The 27,485-nt window shown below is 52.7% G+C and overlaps 5 protein-coding genes across 5 annotated transcripts; 3 read left to right on the top strand and 2 right to left on the bottom strand.

Moving 5' to 3' along the window:
• Window positions 1-914: 914 nt before the first annotated feature.
• On the bottom strand, window positions 915-3,800 carry LOC134434434 (peroxisomal membrane protein 11B-like). Its single transcript, XM_063183090.1, is given in 6 exon segments — window positions 915-1,377; window positions 1,379-1,630; window positions 2,755-2,954; window positions 3,016-3,047; window positions 3,500-3,615; window positions 3,658-3,800. Coding segments are annotated over 6 exon segments (858 nt in total). The 3' UTR covers window positions 915-1,262.
• Window positions 3,799-11,896, top strand: LOC134434433 (LIX1-like protein). The gene is given in 10 exon segments (XM_063183089.1): window positions 3,799-3,824; window positions 4,206-4,439; window positions 4,441-4,544; window positions 4,547-4,624; window positions 5,266-5,312; window positions 5,314-5,430; window positions 7,183-7,323; window positions 8,554-8,649; window positions 9,459-9,536; window positions 10,216-11,896. Coding segments are annotated over 10 exon segments (1,164 nt in total). The 3' UTR covers window positions 10,459-11,896.
• Window positions 11,897-12,209: 313 nt separating this feature from the next.
• Window positions 12,210-16,470, top strand: LOC134434430 (RNA-binding protein 8A). Its single transcript, XM_063183086.1, has 6 exons — window positions 12,210-12,341; window positions 13,082-13,141; window positions 13,241-13,318; window positions 14,048-14,184; window positions 15,187-15,323; window positions 16,075-16,470. Exons 1-6 carry the CDS (start codon window positions 12,275-12,277, stop codon window positions 16,118-16,120), a joined length of 525 nt encoding a protein of 174 aa, XP_063039156.1. The 5' UTR covers window positions 12,210-12,274; the 3' UTR covers window positions 16,121-16,470.
• On the bottom strand, window positions 16,236-19,249 carry LOC134434429 (ankyrin repeat domain-containing protein 34A-like). Its single transcript, XM_063183085.1, has 2 exons — window positions 19,084-19,249; window positions 16,236-18,235 (listed from the first exon to the last, which is right to left on the bottom strand). Exon 2 carries the CDS (start codon window positions 18,196-18,198, stop codon window positions 16,936-16,938), a length of 1,263 nt encoding a protein of 420 aa, XP_063039155.1. The 5' UTR covers window positions 18,199-18,235; window positions 19,084-19,249; the 3' UTR covers window positions 16,236-16,935.
• A 563-nt stretch (window positions 19,250-19,812) lies between these two features.
• On the top strand, window positions 19,813-25,982 carry LOC134434428 (DNA-directed RNA polymerase III subunit RPC7-like). The gene is made up of 8 exons (XM_063183083.1): window positions 19,813-19,956; window positions 20,421-20,555; window positions 21,259-21,388; window positions 23,452-23,520; window positions 23,637-23,693; window positions 23,775-23,842; window positions 24,914-25,027; window positions 25,109-25,982. The coding sequence occupies exons 2-8, from the start codon at window positions 20,436-20,438 to the stop codon at window positions 25,193-25,195; spliced, it is 645 nt and encodes a 214-aa protein (XP_063039153.1). The 5' UTR covers window positions 19,813-19,956; window positions 20,421-20,435; the 3' UTR covers window positions 25,196-25,982.
• Window positions 25,983-27,485: the final 1,503 nt, after the last annotated feature.

Here is a 27,485-nt window from a genome sequence, read left to right as displayed (position 1 = left end):
GTCTGAAGCAGTGTTTGCTGCACTTTAATAATTAAATTATTCATTAATTAATTACACTGAAACGTGGGATCCCTGGAGTGCTCCCCACCCAATTCCCACCAGGATTCACACCCTGCTCCAAAGCCTTCAATGCCTGAAAAACCTTTGGCACAGCCCAGGTGCTCAGGATGGGGCTCCCAAAAATCCTTCAAGATATTCCAGCTCTCCCAGGGACAATCTGGAATTTAATAATTTGGGGCTCCCAAAAATCCTCAAACCTATTTCTGTTCTCCACGGACAATCTGCTTCTGGAATTCAAGAATATCCCAAAAATTCCTGCTCTCCCAGGGAGAGATCCAAGGAAAATCTGACTCTAGGATTTAATTTGGAGTTTCCAAAAATCCTTCAAGATATTTCTGCTCTTCCAGGGACAACCTGCCTCTGGAATTTAATAATTTCGAGCCCCCAAAGCCATGGATTTATCCCTGACACCGATTTTTTCCCATTCTCCTCTCCCTGCACTCAGACTTTTTTATAAGGCAGGACAAAATTATCCAAACAATTTGGGGTTGGATTCATTACCTGGCACCAGAATCACCCCAAAACCATGGCTTCACTCCCCAAAAAAACATGAGAAGCACCCAGAAATCCTCATTTTCCAGCCCAATCCCACATTTTCCAGCCCCAAATATTCCCTGTTCGTTGCTCCACATGAAAGGCTCTTCCCAGACAGAAAGGGGGAATTTTGAGACCCCATTTTTTCCCTAAAAGTCAATAGGAAAGAACACATTTTGGAGCTGATGTCCTTGTGGGATCCAATGCTGCATCCAATGCTGGAACCTCATGGCTTCAAAGAGTCAGAATGATGGGAATGGCACTTCCAGAGGTGCCAAAACCCCCCAAAAATTCCCAAGAAATTAGGGCTTGAGCTTGAGCCAGGGGTGCAGGATGGTGATGATGGAGAACACAGAGGAGCTGAGCCCACAGAACCCCACACTTTCCAGCCCCAAATCCCACATTTTCCAACCCCAAATATTCCCATTAGCTGTTCCACGTGAAAGGCTCCTCCCAGGCAGAAAGGGGGAACATTTTACCCTATTTTTTCCTTAAAAGTCAATGGGGAAAAAAAACACATTTTGGGAGTTGATGTCCCTGCGGGATCCATTGCTGCATCCAATTCTGGAGCTTTGTGGCTCCAGGAGTCAGGAATAACGGAAATGGCACCAGCCAGTCACTTCTAGAGGAGCCAAAACCCCCCAAAATCCCCGAAATTCCCAAGAAATTCATGGCTTGAGCTTGAGCCAGGGGTGCAGGATGGTGATGATGGAGAGCAGCGACGAGCTGAGCCCACAGAACCCCACCACCGCCGGCTGCTCCTGCACAGCCCCAGCCTCTCCAGGGGATCACCAGGTCGCAGGCGTTCCTGAGCAGGTCCAGCAGCAGCGGGGGGTTGTCCCTGAGCACCTGCAGCAGGAGGTGCAGCTGGAGCTGCAGCTGCAGCCGGAGCTGCTGCAGCCGGCCCTGGGCGCAGGGCTGGGCGCGGCTCTCGGCGCTGCGGCCGCGCTTGCGGGCGGCGCCGGCGCGCTCCAGCAGCAGCCGCAGCTCGTAGGCGTCCCTGCTCAGGTTCACCACCAGGGCAAACAGGTAGTACCTGAGGGGGAGAGAGAGAGAGAGAGGGGGAGAAGGGGCAGCACAAGGGTCTGGATGCTCCCAGGAGCTACAGAAATGCCCAGGGGGTGGGAAAGTCTAAGCTCGCCCGTGGGATTGTATTTAACATTCTGCACAGGGGAACCCCACTCCCTGCTCTCCCTCGGGAATTCCATTATTTATTTCCCCCATGGGAACCCCACTCCCTGCTCTCCTTGAAAACCCCATTTTTCCTTTTTCCCAGGGGAACCCCAGTCCCTGCTCTCCCCTCAGGAGTTCCATTCCCTGTCCTCCCTTAGGATTCCGTTATTTATTTTCCCCTGCTTTCCTCAGGAATTCTACTCCTTACTGTCCCCGGGGAACCCCATTCCCTGCTCTTCCTCAGAAATCCCATTCCCTGCCGTCCCTTGGGAATTCCTCTTCCTGCTCTCCCTCAGGAATTCCGTTCTTTCTTTTCCCCAGGGAGTCAAACTCCCTGCTCTCCTCAGCAATCCCATTCCCTGCTCTCCCTCAGGAATTCCATTATTTATTTTCCCCAGGGGAACTCCATTCCCTGCTCTCCCTTGGGAATCCCATTTCTCCTTTTTCCCAGGGGAACCCCATTCCCGGCTCTCCCTTAGGAATCCCATTTCCTGTCCTCCCTTGGGAATTCCATTTTCCCTTTTTCCCAGAGGAACCCCATTCACTGCTCTCCCTCAGGAATCCTATTCCCTGCTCTCCCTGGGGAATTCCATTCTTTCTTTTCCCTGCTCCATTCCCTGCTTTCCCTCAGGAATCCCATTCCTTATTTTCCCCAGAGAACCCCATTCCCTGCTCTCCCTCAAGAATTCTAATCCCTACCCTCCCTCAGGAACCCCATTCCCATCCTCCCTTGGGAATTCCACTCCTCATTCTCCCCAGGAGAACCCCAACCCCTGTCCTCCTTGGGAATCCCATTTTTCCTTTTTCCCAGGGAACTCCATTCCCACTGTCCCTCAGGAATCCCATTCCCCTCTCCCTTGGGAATCCCATTTCTTATTTTCCCCAGGGCAATTCCACTCCCTGCCCACCCCACACATTCGAGCAGCCTTTCCCAACCTCAGGAGCCTTTCCCACCCTCAGGAATCCTCCCCAACCCCGCTGTCTCACCTGAAGGACCTCTGGCTCCATTTCTCCATGGCCAGGCCGGGCAGGACGCCGCTTTTCCCGGCCCACAGGACGTTGTCGCAGGCCAGGAACAGAGCGCGGTTCAGGTGGGACAGGGTGAGGCAGAAGCGCAGCACGGGGTCGGGGAGGTGCAGCGAGCGCTGGGCGCCCCCAGGGCCTCGGCAGAGCCCCCAAACGCAGCACTGCAATAGGGGAGGGGGAAAACAGGGGTGTGAGACCCCAAAATGTCCCCTCAAAACCAACCTGATCCTCCCCAGAGCCCCCCAAACGCAGAACTGCAAAAGGGGGGGGAAACAGGGGTGTGAGACCCCAAAATGTCCCCTCAAAACCACCCTGAACACCCCCAGAGCCTCAGCTGAGCCCCCAAAACGCAGAACTGCAGAGGGGAGGCGAAAACAGGGGTGTGAGACCCCCAAATCCCCCCTAAAAACTGCCCTGATCCCCCCCGAACACAGCACTACAAAAGGGGGACACCGGGGGTGTGTGACCCCAAAATGTCCCTCAAACCCACCCTGATCCCCCTCACCGCCTCAGCCCAGCCCCTCAAACGCAGCATTACAGGGAGAGGAGGGGGACACCAGGGGTTTGAGACCCAAAATCCCCCCTCAAAACGCCCCAAAGGCAGCACTACAGGAGGGGGGGACACCAGGGGCGTTACCGGGGGTGCGAGACCCCCACCCAAATCCTCCCCTCAAACCCCCCCTGAACCCCCCCCAGCCGCACTCACGCTTGCGGCCCAGGCTCAGGTGCGCCTCCAGCTGCTGCAGCCGGCTCAGGGTCCCGGAGCTGCCCCCGGAGCGGCTCAGCGCAGCCCCGGCCAACACACAGGCGTACTGGGCGGCCCTGGGGACAACGAGGGAGTCACGGGGGCACCGGGGACATCACCGGGGACGCCCCGTTCTCTGGGATCGCCTCTCCGCCCCGGGACCCCCGTGACCCCCCTCCCCTGCCCGCGGAACCGCGGCCGCACCTGAGGAGGCGCTCCCGGTGGCCTGGCTCTGGGCGCTGAAGCGCACCCAGGCCTCCATGGCGCGGGCCCGGTACCGAGCCCGGTACGGCGGCGTCACTTCCGTCACGGCCGCGGCTCCTTGCCATTGGCGGAGCGCGGAGCCGCCCACTTGTACCAAAACAGAGCCCGTGAATGGGCGGCAGCGTAATCTCCGCCTTTAAATCTGGGTACAAGAGTTTGATTGGTTTGTTTTGTCATTAATTGCTTCTGCGGATCAATAAGAATGGGGCTGTCATCCCGCACCGTCATCTCTGGTAATTTGTGTTTTCTGCATTTCGATTTGTTTATTATCCTGTCAATCAAACAAATTATGCAGTGCTATTGGTCAATGGCCACCAAATCCCGCCCCGTTACCGCCCCACGACCACACACCGCTATTTGTGTTAGTGGGTGAGTGCGCCGCGCCCTGACCCCGCCCCTCCAGCCGCGCACCGCGTTCTGATTGGCCTTCTGATGCTTTCCCCGCCTCCCCTTCCCCGATCCGGCGCTTCTATTGGCTCGCTGAGCTCCGAGGGGCGCTGATTGACAGCGCGGCGCTGAGGAGGGAGCGCGGCTATGGAGGCGTGCGGGCTCAGCGGCTGCAGCCCGGGGTGGGCACCGGGCCCCGCGGGGCTCGGCCCGGCCTCACCGGGGCTCCTGCGGGGCTCGGCCCTGCACCGCAGCGGGTCGGGGCTGGGCCCGGGGCTGGGGCTGCCGCCGCCGCCGCCCCCGCTGGGCCTGCAGGGCCCCCCCGCGCCCCCCGGGCCGGGAGCCGGGGCCGTGCCCGGCCGCCCGCGGTGCTGCGGGAGGCGGTGGAGGCCGTGGTGCGGAGCTTCGCCAAGCACACGCAGGGCTACGGCCGCGGTGAGCGGGGCCGAGGGGAGCCGGGGGTGCCGATAGAGCGGGCTGGGCGGGGGGCGATTGTCCCTTATTCCATTTTATCACTTTTCTTTATTGCCGTGTTCCTTTTCCTTTTTTCCTTCTTCACCCCCTTTTCCTTATTTTCGTGTCATTTTCCTTATTTCCATGCCCCAATTCCTTCTTCCTCACCCCCTTCTCCTTTTCCTTCTTTCTATGCCCCAATTCCTTCTTTTCGTGACCCATTCCCTTTCTTCCCCATGCCTTCCTTCCTTCCTTCCTTCCTTCCTTCCTTCCTTCCTTCCTTCCTTCCTTCCTTCCTTCCTTCCTTCCTTCCTTCCTTCCTTCCTTCCTTCCTTCCTTCCTTCCTTCTTCCTTCCTTCCTTCCTCACCCCCTTTTCCTCCTTTCCGTGCCCCAATCCCTTTTTTCCATGCCCAATTCCATCTTTCCGTGCCCCATATCCATCCATCCATTCTTCCCCATTCCGTTTTCCTTCTTTCCATGCCCCATTCCCTTCCTTCCTTCCTCACCGGCTTTTCCCTCTCTCCATGCCCCAATTCCTCATTCCCATTCCCCAATTCCTCATTTCCGCACCCCAATTCCTCATTCCCATGCCCCATCCCCTCTCCCCGCGGTTCCCGGGCAGTGAACGTGGTGGAGGCGCTGCAGGAGTTCTGGCAGATGAAGCAATCCCCGCGGCGCCGAGCTGCGCAACGGAGCCCTGGTTCTCTACGAGATGGTGCCGGCCGCCAGCCCCCCCTACGTGTGCTATGTCACCCTGCCCGGGGGCAGCTGCTTCGGCAGCTTCCAGGTACCGTCCCCACCCGGGAATGCTCCTACAGGATCCCACCAGGATCGTTTCCCAAATATCTCCTCCCTGTTATGTGTTCTCGTCCCTGATCTGCCTCTTAACCTCTTTAGTTGTAAGGAAATTCCTGGAAATGCCCCTCCAGGACCCCACCACAATTTCCCAAATATCTCCTCCCTGTTATTTGTTCTCCTCCCTGATCTGCCTCTAAACCTCTTTATTTGTAAGGGAATTCCCGGGGAATGCCCCTCCAGGATCCCACCAGCATAATTTCCCAAATATCTCCTCCCTGCTGGGTGTTCTTCTCCCTCCATCTGCCTCTAAACCTCTTGGTTTAATTGCAAATTGCTCCTGGTCTGTAAATCCCCACCAGGTCCCAATCTGGGAGGATTTGACTGTGGATTGTGCAACCTCTTTAGTTGCAAGGAAATTCCTGGGGAATGCCTCTCCTGGAACCCACAAGGATCATTTCCCAAATATCTCCTCCCTGCTGGTGTTCTTCTCCCTCCATCTGCCTCTAAACCTCTTTATTTGTAAGGAGGTTTAATTGCAAGTTGCTCCTGGTCTGTAAATCCTCATCAGGTCCCAGTCTAGGAAGATTTGGCTGTGGATTGTGGGGTTTTAGTGTCCTTTATTGCCTGGTCTGGTCACTTACAGATGAGGTAGGAGAGGGGATATCAGGGAAAACTGTTGGGTTGGCTGGACCTGATCTTCCTTCTCCTTCCCAGGATTTGATCCTTCCTTCTCCTTCCCAGGATTTGATCCTTTTCCTTCCCAGGATTAAATTAAAATTAATTAATTAATTAATTGAGAATGCAACGGGAGGTTCTGAACCTCTTTTGTTTCTGTCCCAAAATCCTGGAATTTGGGGCAAATTTGGGAACAATTTGGGTCTGAAAAAATGAATTTAATTAAGTAATTGACAGTGCAACGGGAGGTTCTGAACCTCTTTTGGTTCTGTCCCAAAATCCTGGTCATTGGGGTGAATTTGGGAAAAGTTTGGGTCTGAGGTAATGAATGAATTAAAAATGCAACTGGAGGTTCTGAACCACTTTTGGTTCTGTCCCAAAATCCTGGAATTTGGAGGGAATTTGGGAACACTTTGTGTCTGAAAAAATTAAATAAACGAAATTAAATTAATTAGTTGAGAAGATACTGGGAGCTTCTGGACCTCTTTTGGTTCTGTCCCCAAATCCTGGTCGCAGGGAGGAATTTGGGACCACTGAAAAAATTAATTCAATTAAATTTAATTAATAAATTAATTGAGAACACACTGGGTGGTTCTGAACCTCTTTTGGTTCTGTCCCCAAATCCTGATCTCAGAGGGGAATTCGGCAACACTTTGGGCCTGAAAAAACGAATTAAATCAAATTAACCACCAACACTAGGGGCAATTGTGATTCTGGGGGTGCAGTTCCGATTCTGGGGGTGCAATTGTGATTCTGGGGGTGCAATTGTGATTCTGGGGGTGCAGTTCCGATTCTGGGGGTGCAGTTGTGATTCTGGGGGTGCAGTTCTGATTCTGGGGGTGCAATTGTGATTCTGGGGGTGCAGTTCTGATTCTGGGGGTGCAGTTCCAATTCTGGGGGTGCAATTGTGATTCTGGGGGTGCAGTTCTGATTCTGGGGGTGCAATTGTGATTCTGGGGGTGCAGTTCCGATTCTGGGGGTGCCATTCCCTCGCTCCCCCCTCTGCTGGTGCCCTGGGGGTGCGCGGGGCTCCCGGGGTGTCCCCAGCGTGGCCGTGTGTCCCCAGTTCTGTCCCACCAAGGCCGAGGCGCGCCGCAGCGCCGCCAAGATCGCGCTGATGAACTCCGTGTTCAACGAGCACCCCTCGCGCCGCATCACCGACGACTTCATCGAGAAGAGCGTCTCCGAGGCCCTGGCGTCCTTCAACGTGAGCAGGGGGGGCTTGCTTGGTCTTTTTTTGGGTCAGATTGGGCCGTTCTCTGACCCTGACGTGGGGTCATTTAGAGGCGGTTTAAAAAAATTTATTCTGTTTTCGGTCTTGTGTGTAGGGTGAGGCAATACAGGCAAATGTTGTAATTCACTCCATCACAATCTGAAGCTAATTATTTCTAATTTCTAAATTTATTTCTAATTTCTAAACTTATTTCTCATTTCTAAATTTATTTCTAATTCTATTTTCAGTCTTGTGTCAGGTGAGGCAATACAGCTCTTATAATTCATGCCCATCACAATCTGAAGCTTAATAGATGTAGAAATTATTTCTAATTTATACATTTATTTCTAATTTCTTTATTTATTTCTAATTTCTAAACTTATTTCTAATTTCTAAATTTATTCCTAGTTCCATTTTCAGTCTCGTGTGTAGGGTGAGGCAATACAGATGTTATAATTCATGCCATCACAATCAGAAGCCAACTATTTCTAATTTCTAAATTTATTTCTAATTCCATTCTCTCTTGACAATTTCTGTCCTATTCTATAACATTTCTAAATCAATGTTTCTTATCTCAAAATTTCCATACAAATACATGCTATATAAACATTTTATTCCATTTTCAGTCTTGTGTGTAGGGTGAGGCAATACAGCTGTTATAATTCATGCCCATCACAATCAGAAGCTAATTATTTCTAATTTCTACATTTATTTCTAATTTCTACATTTATTTCTAATTTCCAAACTTATTTCTAATTTCTAAACTTATTTCCAATTTCTGAACTTATTTCTAGTTGCTTTTTCAGTCTCACGTGTTGGGTGAGGCAATACAGATGTTATAATTCATGCCTATCACCATCAGAAGCTAATTATTTCCAATTTCTATATTTATTTCTAATTCCATGCAAAACAGATCATTAAAAAACACTGCCTGCAGGTTGTTTCTTATGAGAAAAACAGAAAACAGATTGTCAAAAGCCACCAGCTGCAGGTTGTTTTTAATATTTGGCTGTCATTGCTTATCTCCCTAAAGCTTTCCAGGTCAATCCTGGGAAAAGTGATCCAGTTTTTTTCTCTGTCTGAGCAGGCTGTCATATCCACATCCACACGTGTGACGGCTCAGCCTGTGCTGCCGTCGGGCTCTCCTGGATCCCACTGGGAATTCCAGGAGTGGGAATTCCCAGGGATGGCAGTGGCAGCTCCACAGCTGGGGTTTCTCTGCAGGGCAACCGGGAGGAGGCCGATAACCCCAACACCGGGATCGGGGCCTTCCGCTTCATGCTGGAGTCCAACAAGGGGAAATCCATGCTGGAGTTCCAGGTGCTGTGTCCACTTTGTGTCCTCTCCTGCCCAGCTCCCACTCCTGGTTTGCTTAAGGGACGTTTGGGTTGGTCTCCCAGGTGTATTTTTAGTTTTTTTCCCCATGGGGAATGAACTCAGATTTTCCTTCTGATTCTGCTTCAGATTTGGGGTAATTCCAATGATTCCCTTTGAATTGTTTTACTCACTGTCGCTGTGATATTTCCAAATATCCTAATTGCAATAGTCCAGTTAATTAATGGGATCCATCCCTAAAAACAGAGGAGCAAGAGCTCCCACACGATGGGAAGATACTTCCACGAAAGACTGGTGGTGGGTTTGGGATGTCCTGACCCCAAACCACAACCTGGTATCCCACTGGAATGTGGGAAAAACATCTGGATAATGGGAAGTCTGAGCTGCCAAGGGAAGGTTCTGGAACGTAGATCAGGATTAGGAGAACAGCTGGGAATGGAATATCTGCTCTCATGCAAATATACAATGTTATAAATTTATTATAGATATAAATATAGATATATGTATTTACAAAGCAAATATTCACAGGGAACATTCTCTTAGTCACCCCCCAACTTTAAACAGTCACTGCATTTAATTTTAAATGTAGAATTCCCTAATGAGGTGCCTAAATCACTGTATTCCATCAGCCTGCTCACCAGCATTTATGAGAGCTTATTTACATGCATTAAAGAATTATTTTACAGTACCAACCTTCCAAAACACACAAGTGGAAATCACCCAGCTCTGAGCAATCCCAGCACGTGTGGTGGTTTTATATTTTATATTTTAAACCCTCCCTCTTGCCATGCCAGGAGCTGATGACAGTTTTCCAGCTGCTGCACTGGAACGGGAGCCTGAAGGCCATGAGGGAACGTCAGTGCTCACGCCAGGTGAGTCCAGCTCCATCCTGCTGCTCCTTCCCATTCCTGAGCTTCCCCTGAGGCCTTGTGAAGGACAAATGATCCAAACTGATCCAAACCTCAGCCCCAAGAGCATAAACAATGTGGACTGAAGAGAGAAAACAAGGAAAATGGGACTTCATGTGCTGGAGCTGTAATTGGACAATTAACTCCAATATGCAAATGGATCAAAACTTATAAAAGTGAGAGACCCTGTGACCGGGTGTCCATTTTGGTCCATCTTGGGTCCATTTTATGACCATTTTGTGTCGGGTTTGGGTCCATTTTGTGACCATTTTGGGCTCATCTTGGGTTCACTTTGTGACCACTTTGGGTCCATTCTGGGTTCACTTTGTGACCATATAGGGTCTGCTTTGTGACCATTTTGGGTTCATCTTTGGTTCATTTTGTGACCATTTTGCTTCATTCTGGGTGTAGCCCTGCCTGGTCTCTTACACTGCCCAAGGTGCATCCATTGAGAATATCCTTTTAATAAACCCCTGCTTTATTAATAAACTCTGTCCTAGCTCAACCTTCACAAAGCATCATTCCCTTAAAGCTTCTTCCCAGTTTTAACAATTCTATTGCATCCCACATGGGGTTTTTTTTCCCAATTTTAACATTTTTTTTTTCCCAATTCTAACAATTCTCTGCCTCCCATTCCCACCAGGAAGTCCTGGCTCACTACTCCCACCGCGCTCTGGACGACGACATCCGAAACCAGATGGCCCTGGACTGGGTGAACCGGGAGCAGAACATTCCAGGCGCCCTTTCCCGGGAGCTGGCGGCCACCGAGCGCGAGCTGGACGAGGCCCGGCTGGCCGGGAAGGAGCTGAGGTTCCACAAGGAGAAGAAGGACATCCTGCTGCTGGCAGCTGGCCAGCTGGGCTCAGCGCACTCCTCTGGCTGCTGAACCCCAAAATCCCAACCCTTGGTTGATCCCCAAAACCCTTTCCCCAAGTCCCGGGCCGTTTGCACATTTAGAGGAAATTTAGGGAAAAAGCTCCTGAATGGATTTTAGCAATTTCATCCTGGTTTTTAGAGCTGCTTCTCAGCCTCCTCATTCCTCCCTTGAGAACTCCTTATTCCCTAGGGAACTTTTTTTCCCTCATAATCCCTACAGATTTTTTCTTGTCCCTTATTTTCGGGGTTCAGATCCCAGGTTTTGTCCTCTCCTCACTCCATCATTGCTGGAGCAGTTGGGATTCCATGGAATCCAGTGTTTCCTCTGGAAATCCCATTGGATCCTCTCCCTCCTGCAAAAGGGATCAATTAGAGCTCCTTGATGAGCTCCTTAATTAAATGAGTGAGTGCCAAGGCGTGCAATATCCACATTTAATTTTGGAATTAAATCTGGGATCAGCCTGCAGAATTCCAGGATCTGCAGTTCCCCCCATGGAATTGCCCTGTCTGGAGGCAAACATCAGCATTGGAAGGTTGGAAAAGTCTTGGAGAGTTTGTGGATGAGGGAGGGATTTGCACTAATCATTCCTTATCCTTTGTATCCATATGGAATTTAGACTATATTTAGCTTTAAAACCCCTTTTATGGCATGGAATTGTTCAAACAGCTCCGATTCCACCCAAGAAAATGTCAGTTTATCCATGGAAATTTCCATCTTACTTCCCTTTTCCCCAGCAGACTGGGAGTACAAACTGAATTCCAAGCCAGAATTCCTTTTTCACCCCAGCTTAGAGCTTTTCCTACTTCTTATTCCCTTAAACCCTGCAGATTCCACTGTTCCCACCCTCCTCCTTCCCTCTGCCTGACCACAGGATATTCCAGCAATAATCATTGTTTTAGGATAAAATTGGAATAATTCCATTATCTGTAGGTACCCCATTTTTATATCCACATCCTAACGAGCTTATTTTGGGGGTTTATATATTTTTTATACTTTTTACAAACACTAATAACATTTGATGTCGCTGGAAATTGGATTTTAAAAGGGATGGGGGGGGGGGTTGTGGGGTGTAATTTTCCTGAAATATTGGAAAAATTTGATTTAGGAGTAACATGGAGTTAATCCTGTAATTTATTCCACACCTATGGGAATCTCTGAAGCTCCTCCCAGTTTTTATGCTTCGAATAAACAAATCCAGGAGAACTTTAGGAGTTCTATTGTTGTGGAATTAAAAAACATAAAAATTAAAGGGAAAAAAGCAGGATATTCCATTACTTGTGAGATCAAGGCGCCAATTTGGAGGCTCCAGATCTCCATGGAAGGCTTAAAATGAACAAAGTTCAAATTTTCTCAGTACGGAGAAAGCCGTGCTCCTTATTGGGGCAGTGGAATTATGGGATAAACACTACTGTGGATTTTCTACAATAAACCCAGCGATTTTGGTTAACTTTGGTGCTCTTGCTCATTTTTTGGGGAGGCTGGTTGTGTCCAAAAACCGTTTTGAGCTGCGTTGGTGTGGGGTTCGAAATTCCCGGGGTTCGAAATTCCCAGGATTCAAAATTCCTGGGGTTTGAAATTCCCGGGATTCGAAATTCTCGGGGTTCAAAATTCCCGGGGCAAAAAGAACCACCCCGACCTTCTCAAAATGGCGGCAAGACGTCGTGACCTTCTCAAAATGGCGGACCGGGCACTTCCGCCCAATGCCCTTCCCAACATGGCCGCGCCCATAGTTCCGTCACACTCCCAATATGGCCGCTCCGGTACTTCCGCCCCGTTCCCTCCCACTTCCGGCGCGCTCCCGGCGTGCCCCGCTACTCCCGGCAAGATGGCGGACGTGCTGGATCTTCATGAGGCGGGCGGAGAGGATTTCGCTATGGACGAGGACGGGGACGGTGAGCGCGGGGTTGTGGCGGTACTGCCCGGCCCAGAGCGGCCCCGCCGAGCGATCCGGCCGGGTCCCGGTTCAGCGGAGCCGCTCCCGCCGCCTCCGGCCGCGACGGCCTCAGGGAGTGCCCGGGCCCGGAGCGCGGGTTGCTGTCGGTGCCAGGGGGGTCCTGCTCGGTGCTGGGGGGTCACGCCTGGCTCGGGGGGTCGTTCCCGGTGTGGGAGATGGGTCCTGCTGTCCGTTCCCGGCCCGGAGGGACTCGGGGGGCCCTGGCTTGCCCGGGGGTGGCTCTGCCTGGACCGGGGGGTCCTGCTCGGTCCGGATGGGTTTTTCTTGACCCAGGGACATCATTCCCGACCCAGGGGCCATTCCCACCTCAGTGGTCACTTGCAGGCCAGTGGTCATTCCAATCCCAGGGATCATTCCCAACTCTTCGTATCCCAGGGGTCATTCCCATCCCAGGGGGGTCATTCCCACCCCAGTGGTCATTCCCACCCCAGGGTCATTCCCATCCCAGGGGGATCATTCCCACCCCAGTGGTCATTCCATCCCAATGGTTATTCCCATCCCAGGGGAATCATTCCCATCCCAGGGGGGTCATTCCCACCCCAGTGGTCACTCCCATCCCAGGGGGGTCATTCCCACCCCAGGGTCATCCCCAGCCCCTCCCAGCCAGGCTGAGGGGTCCCATCCCTCTCTGGGGGTCTCCCTGCTCCTGCTAAACCCCATGACCCCCATTCCCCACAGAGAGCATCCACAAGCTGAAAGAGAAGGCCAAGAAGCGGAAGGGCCGCGGCTTCGGCTCAGGTGAGACCCCCAGAGCACCCCCAGAGCCCTTCCCCGGCCCTCTGGGTGACCCCTGAGGTTCGGGGCTCCCGTTCTTCCCCCCTGTTTTTGTTTCCCCAGAGGAAGGATCCCGCGCCCGGGTGCGCGAAGATTACGACAGCGTGGAGCAGGACGGGGACGAGCCGGGGCCGCAGAGATGTGAGGGGACACTGGGGACCTGCGGGGCTCCCAGGGGGCTGGGACAGTGCCTTCCCTCATTCCAGGGATTTGATTTGGGCTGGGACAATCCCTTCCCTTATTCCCAGGCTGGGACAATCCCTTCCCTCATTCCCAGGATTTCTTTTAGGTTGGGACAATTTCTTCCCTCATTCCCAGGATTTAATTTATGTTGGGTCAATCCTTCCCCTTCCCTTATTCCCAGGATTTAATTTAAGGTGGGACAATCCCTTCCCTCATTCCCAGGATTTATTTTAGGTGGGACAATCCCTTCCCCTCTCTCATTCCCAGGATTTACTTTTAGGACAAACCCCAGCTCCAAATCCCCTTCTCAAAATGGAAATGGGGGAATTTGGGGGAGATTGTCCTTCCTGAGAGCCCCATGACATCCCAAATGTCCCCAGGGGCACTTTCCCCATGGGAAATGGGATCTGGATTTGGGTTCAGCCCTGCTGGGATCAGCTTTCCCCAACCTCACCCAGGATTTGGGGGTTTTGGACATTCATCTCCCTTTCCTAGCTGAAGAAGGAGTGATTTTGGGGTGACAAACCCCAAACTGGGGACCCAGCACAGCAAGAAAGAAGGATTAAGGCCACGCTGGGATGATTCTTCCCCACTTTCCCCCAAATCTCACCTGCCCCCAAACCTCGCAAGGATTTTGGGGTGCAAACCTGCATTGCCAGCCCTGTGACCCCAGTTTTCCCTGCCCAGCCGTGGAGGGCTGGATCCTGTTTGTGACAGGGGTGCACGAGGAGGCCACGGAGGAGGACGTGCACGACAGATTCGCCGAGTTTGGGGAGATCAAAAACATCCACCTGAACCTGGACCGGCGCACTGGCTACCTCAAGGTGAGGAGGGGGCGCTTTTGGGGACCCCCCCAGGCTCCAGCTCAGCCTCCAGGGTGTGAGGTGCCAGGGGGGCACCCCAGTTCTGGGGGTTACGGGAGTATCTGCAGCTCAGCTTTGGTTTATTGGGAGGTTCCTGCACCCCAAAAGCCAAAACTGAGCTGGGGGTTGGGGTGGGAGCTGGATTCCCCCAATGCCAGGGGGCATTCCCAGTCCTAAATCTGGGGTGTCAGGGGGTCTGTGCATCCCAAATTTGTTTCCATGGTGTCTGGGCTCATTTCCATCCCTAAATCTGGGGTGTCATGGGGTCTGTGCACCCCAAATTTGAGTTTCTGTGGTGTCTGTGTCATTCCCAACCCTAAACCTGGGGTGTCAAGGGATTTGTGCACCCCAAACCTGAGCTGGGCTCATTCCCAATCCTAAACCCAGAGTGTTGGGGGTCCTTTCACCCCAAATTTGAGTTCCCCTGGTGTCTGTGTCATTCCCAATCCTAAACCTGGGGTCTCAGTGTGTCTCTGCACCCCAAACCTGAGCTGGGAGTTCCTTTGGTGTCCAGGCTCGTTCCCAATCCTAAACCTGGGATGTTAAAGGGGTCTGTGCACCCCAAAGCTGAGCTGGGAGTTCCCCCAGTGCCTGTGTCATTCCCAATCCTAAACCTGGGGCGTTGGGGGTCTGTGCACCCCAAATCTGAGTTTCTCTGGTGCCTGTGTCATTCCCAGTCCTAAACCTGGGATGTTAAGGGGTCCGTGCACCCCAAACCTGCGTTCCCCTGGTTCCTGTCCCGTTCCCAATCCTAATCCCGGGCTGTCAGGGGGCCTGTGCACCCCAAACCCGAGTTCCCCTGGTGTCTGTCCCGTTCCCAATCCTAATCCCGGGCTGTCAGGGGGTCCGTGCACCCCAAACCCGGGTTCCCCTGGTTCCTGTCCCGTTCCCAATCCTAATCCCGGGCTGTCAGGGGGTCTGTGCACCCCAAACCCGAGTTCCCCTGGTTCCTGTCCCCCCCAGGGTTACACGCTGGTGGAGTACGAGACGTACAAGGAGGCGCAGGCGGCCATGGAGGGGCTCAACGGGCAGGAGCTCATGGGGCAGCCGGTCAGCGTGGACTGGTGCTTCGTCAGGGGCCCCCCCAAGGGCAAGAGGAGGTGAGGGAAATCCTGGGAATTCCTGGGAATTGTGGGAACTCCTGGGAATTCCAGGAGCTGGCAATGGGAGGGATGCGAGGGCGAGGGGAATGGGGGAGTTCTGTGCATCGTTCTGGGGGTGGCGGGGTTAAAATAGGGATGAACACCCCAAAATGGTCTTCTCCTGCACTTCTTCCTTGCCTCTTCTTTCCCCCATTCCCTGTACACTTTTCCCTCCCTTTTCCCTTTCCCCCATTTCCTGTACCCTTTCCCCGCCTTTTCCCATATTTCTTGTACCTTTTTCCTTTCCTTTTCCTCAATTTCTTGTACCCTTTTCCATCTCCTTTCCCATACCTTTTCCCCTCCCTTTTCCCTTTCCTTTCCCCCATTTCCTTTTCCCTTTTCTCTCCTTTGCCCCCATTTCCTGTATCCTTTCCCCTCTCCTTTCCCATATTTCTTGTGCCTTTTCCCTTCCCTTTCCTTTTCCCCATTTCCTGCATCCTTTTCCCTCCCTTTCCCCTTTTCCTTTCCCCTATTTCCTGTACCCTTTTTCCTCTCATTTCCCCTTCCCATATTTCCTGCACCCCTTTCCCTCTCTTTTCCCCATTTCCTGTACAACTTTCCCCTCTCATTTCCTCTTTTCCCTCCCTTTTTCCCCTCCCTCCCCCTTCCTTCCCTTTCCCCCTTTCCATTCCCCATTCCCTCACCCTTTTTTTTCCCCTTTTTCCCCTTTTTTTCCCCTTTCCCTTCCCCACTTTTCCCTCTTTTGCAGGGGCGGCCGCCGGCGGAGCCGCAGCCCGGACCGGCGCCGCCGATGATGGATCCAAACCTCCTCCCATTGATGTTCCACCTCCAAACTGGTGGCAAACTGGGCAAACTGGGCTCTGTACACAGCCTGGAGGAGCCAAGCCAGCTCCATCCCCCGGGGAAATGTGGGTTTTATGGAATTTTATTGTTTTCAAAGGACAAGTATGAGGGAAGCAGCAGTTTCGGAGGGTTGGGGGGGATTTCCCTTGGGTTTGGGGGGGATCCCTCCCAGCTCCCCATCCCAGAATATCCTGGGAGTTTTTTTTTTTCCATGCTCCAGGCAAATGGTTTCTGAATCTCCCATGGTATTTATCCCACTGGGCATTCCTTGTTTTGTGTCAAATAACAAGATTTTGTCTAAGTTTGTCTCCTTGTTCTTTGTCCTTCATTAAATCTCCCAAGCCCCTTTCCCTAAACCCTTCTCCATCCAAGCTGCTGGATCTCCAAGGATCCTGGGGATCCCTCCCAGCCTGGCAGTACAACTCAGATCTCAAAAAAAACCTCCTTTTTTCCCTTAAAACTGAGATTGGGATGCAACAGCCGCGCCCCCAACCCCACAGATGTGCCCACCACCCCTCACTCACATCCACTGAGCTACACTGGGGCCTTCAACGCCAGACCCTGGGGGGAAAAGCTGCTGGGAGGATGAGGCAGGAGCAGGAGGGGGATCCTGGGGAGGCCCTGGCACTTGGGGTGCGCCCACCAGCTCCCCAGATTGGGGCTCGTGCAGTTTGCGCCGACAGAGGAATGGAACAATCGACCCTCAGCAGGGTTCAGAGCAGGGCCAGGCTTTCCCCAAGGGGTCCTGGCCTTGAGGGGGGGGTCCCTACGAGCCAGGCTCGGGTCCCAGCCCCCCGCAGAAAGCGCCGAGGTTCCGCAGCGCCTCCGGCTGCATGGAGTGGCGGCGGAGCAGCGCTCGGGGCGGCAGCGGCGGCAGCAGCCCCGCCCGGCCCGGCGGCTCCGGCGGGACCGTCCCGGAGCCGCGGCGCTCCAGCAGCCCCGCCGGGTGCCGCAGCGGCCCGGGAGCGCTACCCAGCTCGGGGTTAGGGGGGTCCCGGCGCAAGGGTTTGCCCCGTGGAGGATCGGCGGGAACCCAGCGCCCCGGGGCGGGCACGGGGGGCACCCGCTCTGCCCAGGCGGCTCCGGGCAGCCCCGAGACATCGCGTCCCTCCACGCTGTGCCGGCGGGGGCGCAGCCGCAGCCCCTCCAGCCCTGCTGCCAGCTGCTCCTGAGGGCCCGATGTCCCTTCAGGAGAACCCCACGACCCTTCCGAGGGTCCCCGCGTCCCCTCGGGGTGTCCCCGCATCTCATCTAACGCTCTCCGCGCTCCCTCTGCGGGTCCCTGCGTCCCCTCCGAGGGTCCCCCCCGCACCCCCTCCACCGCCAGCCCCCACGGCTCCGAGTTGAGCCTCTTCAGCTGCCGCTTGGGCCCGGCGCGGGCCGGTTCCGGAGCGGCGGGAGGGAAGCGGAACACATCGCGCTCCTCATCCCTCCCGCCGGCCCCCGGCGACGCCGCCGCCCGCACCTGCACCTGCGACGGCGACGCGCACAGAGCGGGCGAGGGCGGCGAGTTCAGGTACTGCCGGGTGGTCTTGGTGCCTCGGGGCGACGTGGCCGAGGTGATGATGATGACATCGCGGCCTCGCTCCCGACACGCGTCCAGCAGCACCTGCAGCGTCTCCCGGTCCCCCCGCTCCAGGGCGTAGACCAGCGCCGAGCCCCCGCCGTAATCGCGGGCGCTGGGGTCGGCGCCGTGGGCGAGCAGCGTGGCCACCACGGCGGGGCCGGCTCGCTCGGCACACGCGTGCATCAGCGCGGTTTTGCCCGCCTTGTCGGGGATGTTGGGGTCGGCGCCGTTCTCCAGCAGGTACTGAACCATCCGCGGCTGCTCGGGGGGCTCGGCGTAGCCCGCCCGGCACGCCGCCATCAGCGGCGTGGTGCCCGCCGCGTTGCCCTCGTTGATGTAGGCTCCCCCTTCGAGCAGCAGGCGGGTCAGGCGGAATTTGCCCTGGGAGACGGCGCGGAGCAGCGCCGAGCCCTCGGCCGGGATCATGGGGAGCGCCCCCGGGGGCACCGCGGCGCTGGGCATGGCCGGGCTCACGGGGGGTGCGGGTGGCGCTCGCTCACTGCGAGGGGAGAGGGTGCGCTGAGACCCCCAAACCCCCAGGATGGGGTGCCCCCTCTCCCTGCCTCAGTTTCCCCACTAAATGAGGGTTCCCGAGCTCGCCAGGCTGTGCCTGCGCCCCCAAATCCCATTCCTCAAATGCTTTCCTGCGCCCCCTCCTCATCCTCCTCTCTCTCCTCCCTTTGCCCCACCTGATTCTCCTGCCCACAGCGCCATCCCTGCAGGTACCCCCATCCCTGCCCGTACCCCCATTATTCCCGGTACCCCCATCCCTGCCCGGTACCCCCATCCCTGCCGGTACCCCCATCCCTGCCGGTACCCCCATCCTGCCCGTACCCCCATCCCTGCCGGTACCCCCATCCTGCCCGTACCCCCATCCCTGCCGGTACCCCCATCCCTGCCGGTACCCCCATCCTGCCCGTACCCCCATCCCTGCCCGATACCCCCCCATCCCTGCCGGTCCCCCCATCCCTGCCCGTACCCCAATCCCTGCCGGTACCCCCATCTCTGCCCACCCCCCATTATTCCCGGTACCCCATTATTCCCGGTAGCCCCATCCTTCCCGGTACCCCATTTTTCCTGGTACCCCCATTCTTCCCGGTACCCCCATCCCCACCGGTACCCCCCATCGCTGCTCACACCCCATCCCCACCGGCGCCCCCATCCCCGCCCGCCCGGTTCCCATGGCGACAGCCGCTCATCCCGCTCCGACCAGCCGGTAAAACGGGAGAAAATCCTCCCGGTCCCCTCCGTGAGACCCCCCCGAGCCCGGGACCCGGGGGGCTGTCCCCTCACCCCCCCTCTCAGCGGGGACCCCCATCATCCCACCCCTCTCCATCCCCGTTTTACCGTGCCAACCGGCGCGTGGGCTCGCTCGTCCCGGTTGCCGCGGCCCCGGGGATGGGGCTGTCGGGGCCAGCGGCCCGTGGCCGCCATCCCGGCCTGCCGCCGGTGAGGCGGGGGGGGCGGGAGGTGCTGTGGAGGGTCCCCCCCCCTCCCGCAGCGCTATTTTTGGCAGCTGCGGGCGCGGGGGGGGGCTGGAGCGGGATGAATCAGCCACGGCGCATCCAGAGCCCGGCCCTGCGTGGGAGTGACGGGGGGGGATCGGGGGTTGGGGGGCACCGGGGGCTCTCGGGGGGCAGCGGGACCGGGGGGCAGAGCCCAGCAGGACCGGGGGGCAGCGGGAATGGGGGGGCTGAGGGCCCTGGAGCATCGGAAACCGGGGGAGTACAAGGGGGTAGCGGAACTGGGGGGTCCTACAGTGGGGCTGGGGGCAGTGGGCAGCGGGACTGGGGGGCACAGCGTGGCAGGGCTGGGGTGGCACCGGTACCGGGGGCTGAGCTACCCCGGGGCAGAGGGGCTGGAGGGTCTGGGAGTGGGGGGCCGAGGGACTTTTTAATCTCCTTTTCATCCCCTTTTAATCCATTTTTGATCCCGTTTTCCACCCATTTTTCATCCATTTTCCATCCCCCTTTCGGATCCCCCCGTTCCCACCCCGCGCCCCGGCCCCGCCCCCTCCGGTGGACCTCTTTAAGCCCCGCCCCCTCATTCTGAGCAGCCAATCAGCGCGGTGTTTGCGCCGAAGCTCCGCCTCCTCCGCGCGGGGCGGGGCCACGGCGGCCGCGCACACGTGGGAAGCGATTGCGCTTGCGCAGAGCGGGGCCGGTACGGAGAGCGAAACCGGGAGCGGGACCGGGAGCACGAGGGGACACCGGGACTGGGGTACGAGGGGATATCGGGACCGGGGCCGGAAGGGTTTCGGGACCGGGGTACGAGGGGACATCGGGACCGGGACCGGGGTATGAGGGGTATCGGGAGCGGGACCGGGACTGGGGTACGAGGGAATGTCGGGACCGGAACCGGAGGAATTTCGGGACCAGGAACGGGGGTACGAGGGGATATCGGCACCGGGGACCGGGGGTACGAGGGGATATCGGGAGCGGGACCGGGACCGGGGGTACAAGGGAACAGCGGGACCGGGATACGAGGGGACACCGGCACCGGGAGGGCCACCGGGACTGGGATCAGCCCCGGCAGCACCTTTGGGGAGAGGGGAAAGAAAAGACACCGGGGATAACCGGGAGCGGGTGAGTTAGATAGACACCGTGACCGGACCGAGGGGCACTCGGGGCATCACCGGCACCGGGGGCAGAGCGGCGGTGCCACCGTGTCCCCGGTTGTCCCAGCGAGCCGGGGTCGCCATGGCGGGCCGGGGCCGCGGCCGGGGCCGGGGGCAGATGACGTTTAACGTGGAGGCCGTGGGCATCGGCAAGGGGGACGCGCTGCCGCCGCCCACCCTGCAGCCAGCGCCGCTCTTCCCGGTGAGTCCTCCGGTAACGCGGGCCCCGGGGGGGAAACGCCCATCAGTTGGTTTTAAAATTGTAAAAGTTTAATAGAAAAATAATAATAGGAAAAATATAATAATAATAATAATAATAATAATAATAATAATAATAATAATAATAATATACTAATAAATAGTAATAAATACCTATAGGAAAATAATAATAGGAAATAAATATAGGAAAATAATAATAAGAAAGTAATAGGAAAATAACAACAACAACAATAATAATAGTACTTCATTATATTAAATAATATAGTAATAAATAATAATACTATTAAATATAGTAATAATAAATACTAACAATAAATAATGATAATAAATTATATAATACTATAATGATATAATAGTACAATAAATAATGATATAATACTAATAAATACTACTACCAATAATACTACAATATATTAAAGAATACAGTAATAATAAATACTAATAAATAATGATAATAAGTATTGCTATAAAAATAGCAATATCATTAGAGTAATAAAAATGTTGATAAAATTTGGTATAATTTAGTATATATTTTATATATGTATATATATATATATATAAAACCTAAAACACACTACTTAAGCAAATTACCACCGCATCAATTTCTACCATAACTCGTGTGACATTAATTTCAATATTTGCCAAAAAGCAATGATAAAATATCCGTTTCTCCCCCGGTCCCGCAGGCTCTGGAGCGCCGCGCGGCGCCGCTGCCCGGCGGCGAGGAGGGCGAGTACATGCTGGCCCTGAAGCAGGAGCTGCGCCGGGCCATGAAGGGGCTCCCGTACTTCGTCAAACCGGGGGCGCCCCGCAGAGGTACCGGCACCACCGGCACCACCGGCACCGGGCTCAGCCTCCGGTGGGCCCCGGGGCGGGGAGGGGGCTCATCCCAGTGTGTGGATCCAGGGGTGCTCCAGAGCTCACCTGTGGCCCCCCCATATCATTCCCCCCATTGTATTCCCCCCATTTCATTCCCATTTTATTCCCATTATTTATTCCCCCCTGTTTTGTCCCCACTGTTTTCTTTCTCCTCATTTTATTTCCCCCCCATTTTATTTCCCCGTTTTATCCCCCATTTTATTCCACCACTTTTATTCCCATTTTATTCCCATTATTTATTCCCCCCTTTTTGTCCCCTCATTTTATCCCCCCCCTTATATTCACCCCATTTAATTCCCATTTTATTTCCCCCCATTATATTTCTCCCCCATTGTATTCCCCCCATTTCATTCCCCCCATTTCATTCCTGTTTTATTCCCATCCCTTTTATCCCCCCATTATATTCCCCCACATTTTATTCCCCCCATTTTGTTCCCATTTCGTTCCCATTTCGTTCCCATTTTATTCCCATTATTTATTCCCCCCCCATTTCATCCCCATTTTATTCCCATTTATTCGTCCCCATTTTGTCCCCCTATTTTATTCCCCCCATTTCATTCCCATTTTATTCCCATTATTTATCCCCCTTCATTTTATTTCTCCCCATTATATTTCCCCCCTATTGTATTCCCCCCATTTCATTCCCATTATTTGTTTCCCCATTTTATTTCCTCCCATTTTATTTCCCCCATTTCATTCCCATTATTTATTTCCCCATTTTATTACCTCCCATTTTATTTCCCCCATTTCATTCCCGATATTTATTTCCCCCGTTTTATTCCCCCCGTTTTATTCCCCTCTATATTATTTCCCCCTTTTTATTCCTATTAATTATTCCCTCCCATTTTATCCCCCATTATATTCCCCTCCATGTTATTCCCCCCATTTTGTTCCCATTTTATTCCCATTATTTATCCCCCCACTTTATTCCCCCCCATTTTATTTCCCCCATTTCATTCCCATTATTTATTCCCATTATTTATTCCCACCCCTTTTATCCCCCCATTATATTCCCCCCCCATTTTATTCCCTCCATTTTAATTCCCCCCATTTTATTCCCATTATTTATTCCTGTCCCTTTTATCCCTCCCATTTTATTCCCCCCCATTATATTCCCCCCCCTTTATTCCCATTATATTCCCATTATTTATTCCCCCCATTTATCCCCCCTGTTTTCTTCCTCCCCATTTTATCCCCCCATTTTATTCCCCCCCTTTTATCCCCCCATTTTATTCCCAGTTTTATTCCCCCCACTCTTTTTCCCCATTTTATACGCCCATTATTTATTCTCCCTCGTTTTATTTCCCCCATTCTCTTCCCCATTTTATCCCCCTGTTACTTGTTCCCATTATTTATCCCTCCCATTTTATCCCCTCATTATTTATTCCCGTTTTTTATTCCCCCCATTTTATTCCCTCCCATTATTTATTCCTCATTTTATTCCCCCATTTTATCCCTCCATTATTTATCCCTCCCAATTTTTCCCTCCCATTTTATCCCCCCGTTATTTATTCCCATTTTTTTATCCCCCCCCACTTTATTCCCATTTTATTCTCCCCAGCTGCACCACCTCATGCCATCATCCATCGGGGGTGGCTGTCCGCAAATCCCCCAAAATGTCCCCAAATCCCCACAGAGTGTCCCCAAATCCCCCAAAATGTCCCCAAATCCCACCAAAATGTCCCCAAATCCCCACAGTGTCCCCAAATCCCCACAGAGTGTCCCCAAATCCCCACCGAAATGTCCCCAAATCCCCACAGAGTGTCCCCAAATCCCCTAAAGTGTCCCCAAATCCCCACAGAGTATCCCCAAATCCCCACCAAAATGTCCCCAAATCCCCACCAAAATGTCCCTAAATCCCCCCAGAGTGTCCCCAAATCCCCCTGGAATGTCCCCAAATCCCTGCAGAGTGTCCCCAAATCCCCCAAAATGTCCCCAAATCCCCACAGAGTGTCCCCAAATCCCCCAAAATGCCCCCAAATCCCCGCGTGCCCCCGCAGACATCGAGCGCTACTCGGACAAGTACCAGCTCTCCAGCCCCGTGGACAACGCCATCGACTGGAACCCAGGTGGGTGACACAGGAGGGGACACAGAGGGGTCCTGGGGGGCACGTGGGGCTTTTTGGGGTCCCCCCCAACCCCAATTTTGCCCCCCTCCCACCTTTGCCCAATTCTGCCCCCCCAGACTGGCGGCGGCTCCCGCGGGAGCTGAAGATCCGCGTGCGGCGGCTGCGCAAGGCCCGTGAGTGACCCCGCCCTGTCCCCACCCCGCGTGTCCCCATCGTCCCCTGGGGGGTGACAGTGCCCTGTGCCCCCCCCCCAGGGACCCCCGGGCCTGTCCCCAAGCAGCAGGTGGCACTGGACAAGGAGGAGGCCATTAAGAAGCTGGAGGTACGGAGGGGAAGCTGGCGGTGGTTGGGTTGGCATTGGCAGGGATGAGGGATCTGACTCCGGGCTCTCAGAGGGCTGATTTATTTCATAATAAATTTATAATGCTTTATAATGCAATTTATAATGCTTTGTGATGCTATGTAATACTATATAAATTTATAATACTTTATAATGCTGTATTCTATTTTAAAATACTAGACTATAGTGTGTTCTCAGAAGGCTAATTTATTATTTTATAATACTACATTATATTTTAAAATACTATTTATTCCTTTATGATACTATATTATATTTAAAAATGTCGCTTTTTCCTTTATTATACTACATTATATTTAAACACTATTTATTCCTTTATTATACTACATTATATTTAAAAATACTATTACTTTATAATACTATATTCTACTTTAAAATACTATCTATTACTTTATTATACTATATTATATTTTAAAGTACTATTTATTACTTCATTATACTACATTATATTTTAAAATACTATCTATTACTTTATTATACTATATTCTATTTAAAAGTATTATTTATTCCTTTATCATACTATATTATATTTTAAAATACTATTTATTACTTTATAATAGTAGATTTTAAAATACTATTTATTACTTTATAATAATATATTTTAAAATACTATTTATTAAAACGCAATACTATACTAAAGAATACAGAAAAGATACTTACTGAAAAGTCAAGTAAAAAAAGATAATTATGGAAAGAAAAATATAATCATGAAAAAATATAGTAATGAAAAAGATAATAATGAAAACTTGTGACTCTTTTCAGAGTCTTGACACAGTTTGGCACTAATTGATAATTAATCAAAACAACTTACAGCAGAAATCTGATCAAACAATCCAAACTTCTTCCACATGAGCAAAACACAGGAGAAGCAAATGAGATCAGAATTGTTTTCCTTTTCCTGAGGTTTCTCAGCTTCCCGGGAGAGAAATCCTGGGATTTTTTCAGGGAAAGTCGAAGGGATTTTTCCAGAAAATGTGAATTCCACAGGGGGTGGCCCCAGTGGGTGCATTTGGGGTTTTTTTTTTGTCCCCTCAGAGCCTGGAGAAGAAGGAGGAGGAGGTGACATCCGAGGAGGAGGAGGAGAAGGAGGAGGAAGAAGAGGGAAAGGAGGAGGAGGAGGAGGAGTACGACGAGGAGGAGCACGAGGAGGTGACAAAGGGGGCACCTGGGCGGGTTGGTGGGTGCTCAGGGTGTCCCCAGGTGCCACCCGTGCCCCCTTTGTCCCCTCAGGAGACCGACTACGTGCTGTCCTACTTCGACAACGGCGAGAGCTTCGGGCCCGACAGCGACGACAACGGCGACGAGGCCGTGTACTGACCCCAGAAGGGGCGTTGAACCCCAAGAAATGGGTACTGACCCCAAAAGGGGCATTGAACCCCAAAAACGGGCACTGATCCCAAAAATGGGCACCCCAAAAGGGGTACTGACCCCAAAAGAGGCATTGAACCCCAAAAAATGGGCGCTGATCCCAAAAATGAGCGCCCCAAAAGGGGTACTGACCCCAAAAGGGGCATTGACCCTAAAATGGGCGCCCCAAAATGGGTACTGACCCCAAAAATGGGCACCCCGACAGGGGGCACACCCCATTGGGGTCCCTGTACCCCCCTTGGGGACATTGGGGTCCCCCTGGGGCCAGTGGGGTGACATTGGGGTCCCTATTCCTCCCTTGGAGACATTGTGGGGACATTGGTGTCCCCTTGAGGACATTGGGGTGACATTGAGGTCTCTGTCCTCTCGTAGGGGACATTGGGGTCCCCTTGGGGACACTGAGGTGACATTGGGGTCCCCTTGGGGACACTGGGGTGACATTGGGGTCCCTGTTATCCCTTGGGGACATTGGGGTGACATTGGGGTCCCTGTTATCCCTTGGGGACACTGGGGTGACATTGGGGTCCCCTTGGGGACATTGTGGTGACATTGGGGTCCCTGTTCACCCCTTGGGGTCCCCCTTGTCCTGTCATTCCCTTTGTCACCACCAGGTGGCGCCGGCGCTCCAGGCCCGGGGTGGGGGGGGGCCGGGACCCCCTCAAATTTTGGGGCTTTTTTGGGTGAATTTAAAAATATTTTTGGTATTTCTGGCTCAGTTTTTGGTGTTTTATAGCACGGGGGGGGGTTGGATGAGGGGGTTACCAGAGGCTAAGAGGAATTAAAATGGGGAAAGGGGTTTGGGGGGGCTGAAATGTGGCTTTTTTGAGGTGGAAAATGCGTTTTTATAAAGAAGGAGAAAAGTATTTGAGAAGGAAAAGCTTTATGTGGAAGGGGAAGTGGTAATTTTTTGGGTGGAAAAAGTTCTTTTGGGGACATAAAGGTTTTTTTGGGGAAAAGGGTATTTTTTGGGGTGGCAAGGTGGATTTTTGGGGAGTAAAAGTGTAATTTTGGGGAGGAAAATGTAACTTCTTGGATGGTGGATTTTTCTTCAAGGTGGATTTTTGGGGAGTAAAAGTGTAATTTTGGGGAGGAAAATGTGGGTCAAGATGTCTTTTTTTTGGGGAAAAAATGTATTTTTGGGGAGGGAAAAATATGTTTTGGATGGAATGTGCGTTTTTGAGGGAGGAAACTTTGATTTATTGTGGGGGAGGTGTTCTTTGGAGGGGCAAGGTTTATTTTTTAAATAATATTTTAGGGGTTTTAAGTGATAAGGTGGATTTTGGGGGAGGAAAAAGCAATATTTTTTTTCAGGGATGTCTTTTTGGAGTGAGAAAATGTGGATTTTTTTTGTGGGGGGAGACATTATTGGTGGGGGGACAGAGCTTTTTCTTGAGGGGGGATATTTTGAATGGGGATAAATATTTTGGGGAGAGGGTGAGGAGTTTTGGGGAAGTTCGGTGCGGGGTTTTTTCGCAGGAAGGGGCGGTTTTGTCTCACCCTGGGGTTTGTTTGTGCCTCAGGGCTGCTCACACCACCGTCACATGCTCCAGTTCCTGTTTGTGGCCACCAACATTCCAGCCATTCTCAACTTCCAAACCATTTTTATTCTCCTTTTTTTTTTTTTCCTCTTTTCCAGGGTAAAAATCTTGAATTTTGGGGGGTGGGATTTGTCCCCCTAAGCCTGGAGAAGGATTTGGGGGTTGAGGAAATTGCCCCAAATCCTTTGGGTTTTGTCACCCCCCCCCATCTCCGTGCCTCAGTTTCCCCATTTCTGAGGGTCCCTGCTCCCAGTTTAACCCAGTTTGGAAATTCCCAAAAACCCCAAAAAAACCCAGAATTTCAGGCTGAACCCCCAGAGCTGCCCTGGCACCCCCAGGAATAATGCGGGAGGTTTATGGCCTTAATTGGTTTAATTAGGGCTGTAAAATGGGGAGGGGGGGGGGCAGAGTTCAGCCCCTGGGGTGGAGCATTTTAGGGGGGAAAAAACCAACAATTTTAGGGAGAAAAATCAACAATTTTAGGGGGAAAAATCAGCAATTTTAGGGGGAAAAATCAGCAGTTTTAGGGGGAAAAAATCAGCAATTTCAGGAGGGAAAATGAACAGTTTAGGGGAGGAAAAATGAACAATTTTAAGGGGGAAAAATGAACAATTTTAAGGGGGAAAACCCAGCAATTTCAGAAGGAAAAATCAACAATTTCAGGTGGGAAAAATCAACAATTCCAGGGGGAAAAAATAAAT

Source organism: Melospiza melodia, unplaced genomic scaffold (assembly GCF_035770615.1).
Source record: "Melospiza melodia melodia isolate bMelMel2 unplaced genomic scaffold, bMelMel2.pri scaffold_363, whole genome shotgun sequence".
NCBI lineage: Eukaryota > Metazoa > Chordata > Aves > Passeriformes > Passerellidae > Melospiza > Melospiza melodia.
Note: the sequence above shows the minus strand (reverse complement) of the source record. Positions and strands in the feature narration are given on the sequence as shown.

Excerpts from the sequence above, each read along its gene's own strand:
- LOC134434429 (XM_063183085.1), bottom strand. The coding sequence starts at position 18,198 with ATGCCCAGCGCCGCGGTGCCCCCGGGGGCGCTCCCCATGATCCCGGCC.
- LOC134434428 (XM_063183083.1), top strand. The coding sequence starts at position 20,436 with ATGGCGGGCCGGGGCCGCGGCCGGGGCCGGGGGCAGATGACGTTTAAC. Across the intron at positions 21,389-23,451 it reads ACCGGGGGCGCCCCGCAGAG|ACATCGAGCGCTACTCGGAC; the intron begins GTACCGGCACCA and ends GTGCCCCCGCAG. Across the intron at positions 23,521-23,636 it reads CGCCATCGACTGGAACCCAG|ACTGGCGGCGGCTCCCGCGG; the intron begins GTGGGTGACACA and ends CTGCCCCCCCAG.
- LOC134434430 (XM_063183086.1), top strand. The coding sequence starts at position 12,275 with ATGGCGGACGTGCTGGATCTTCATGAGGCGGGCGGAGAGGATTTCGCT. Across the intron at positions 14,185-15,186 it reads GGCGCACTGGCTACCTCAAG|GGTTACACGCTGGTGGAGTA; the intron begins GTGAGGAGGGGG and ends TGTCCCCCCCAG. Across the intron at positions 15,324-16,074 it reads CCCCCCAAGGGCAAGAGGAG|GGGCGGCCGCCGGCGGAGCC; the intron begins GTGAGGGAAATC and ends CCTCTTTTGCAG.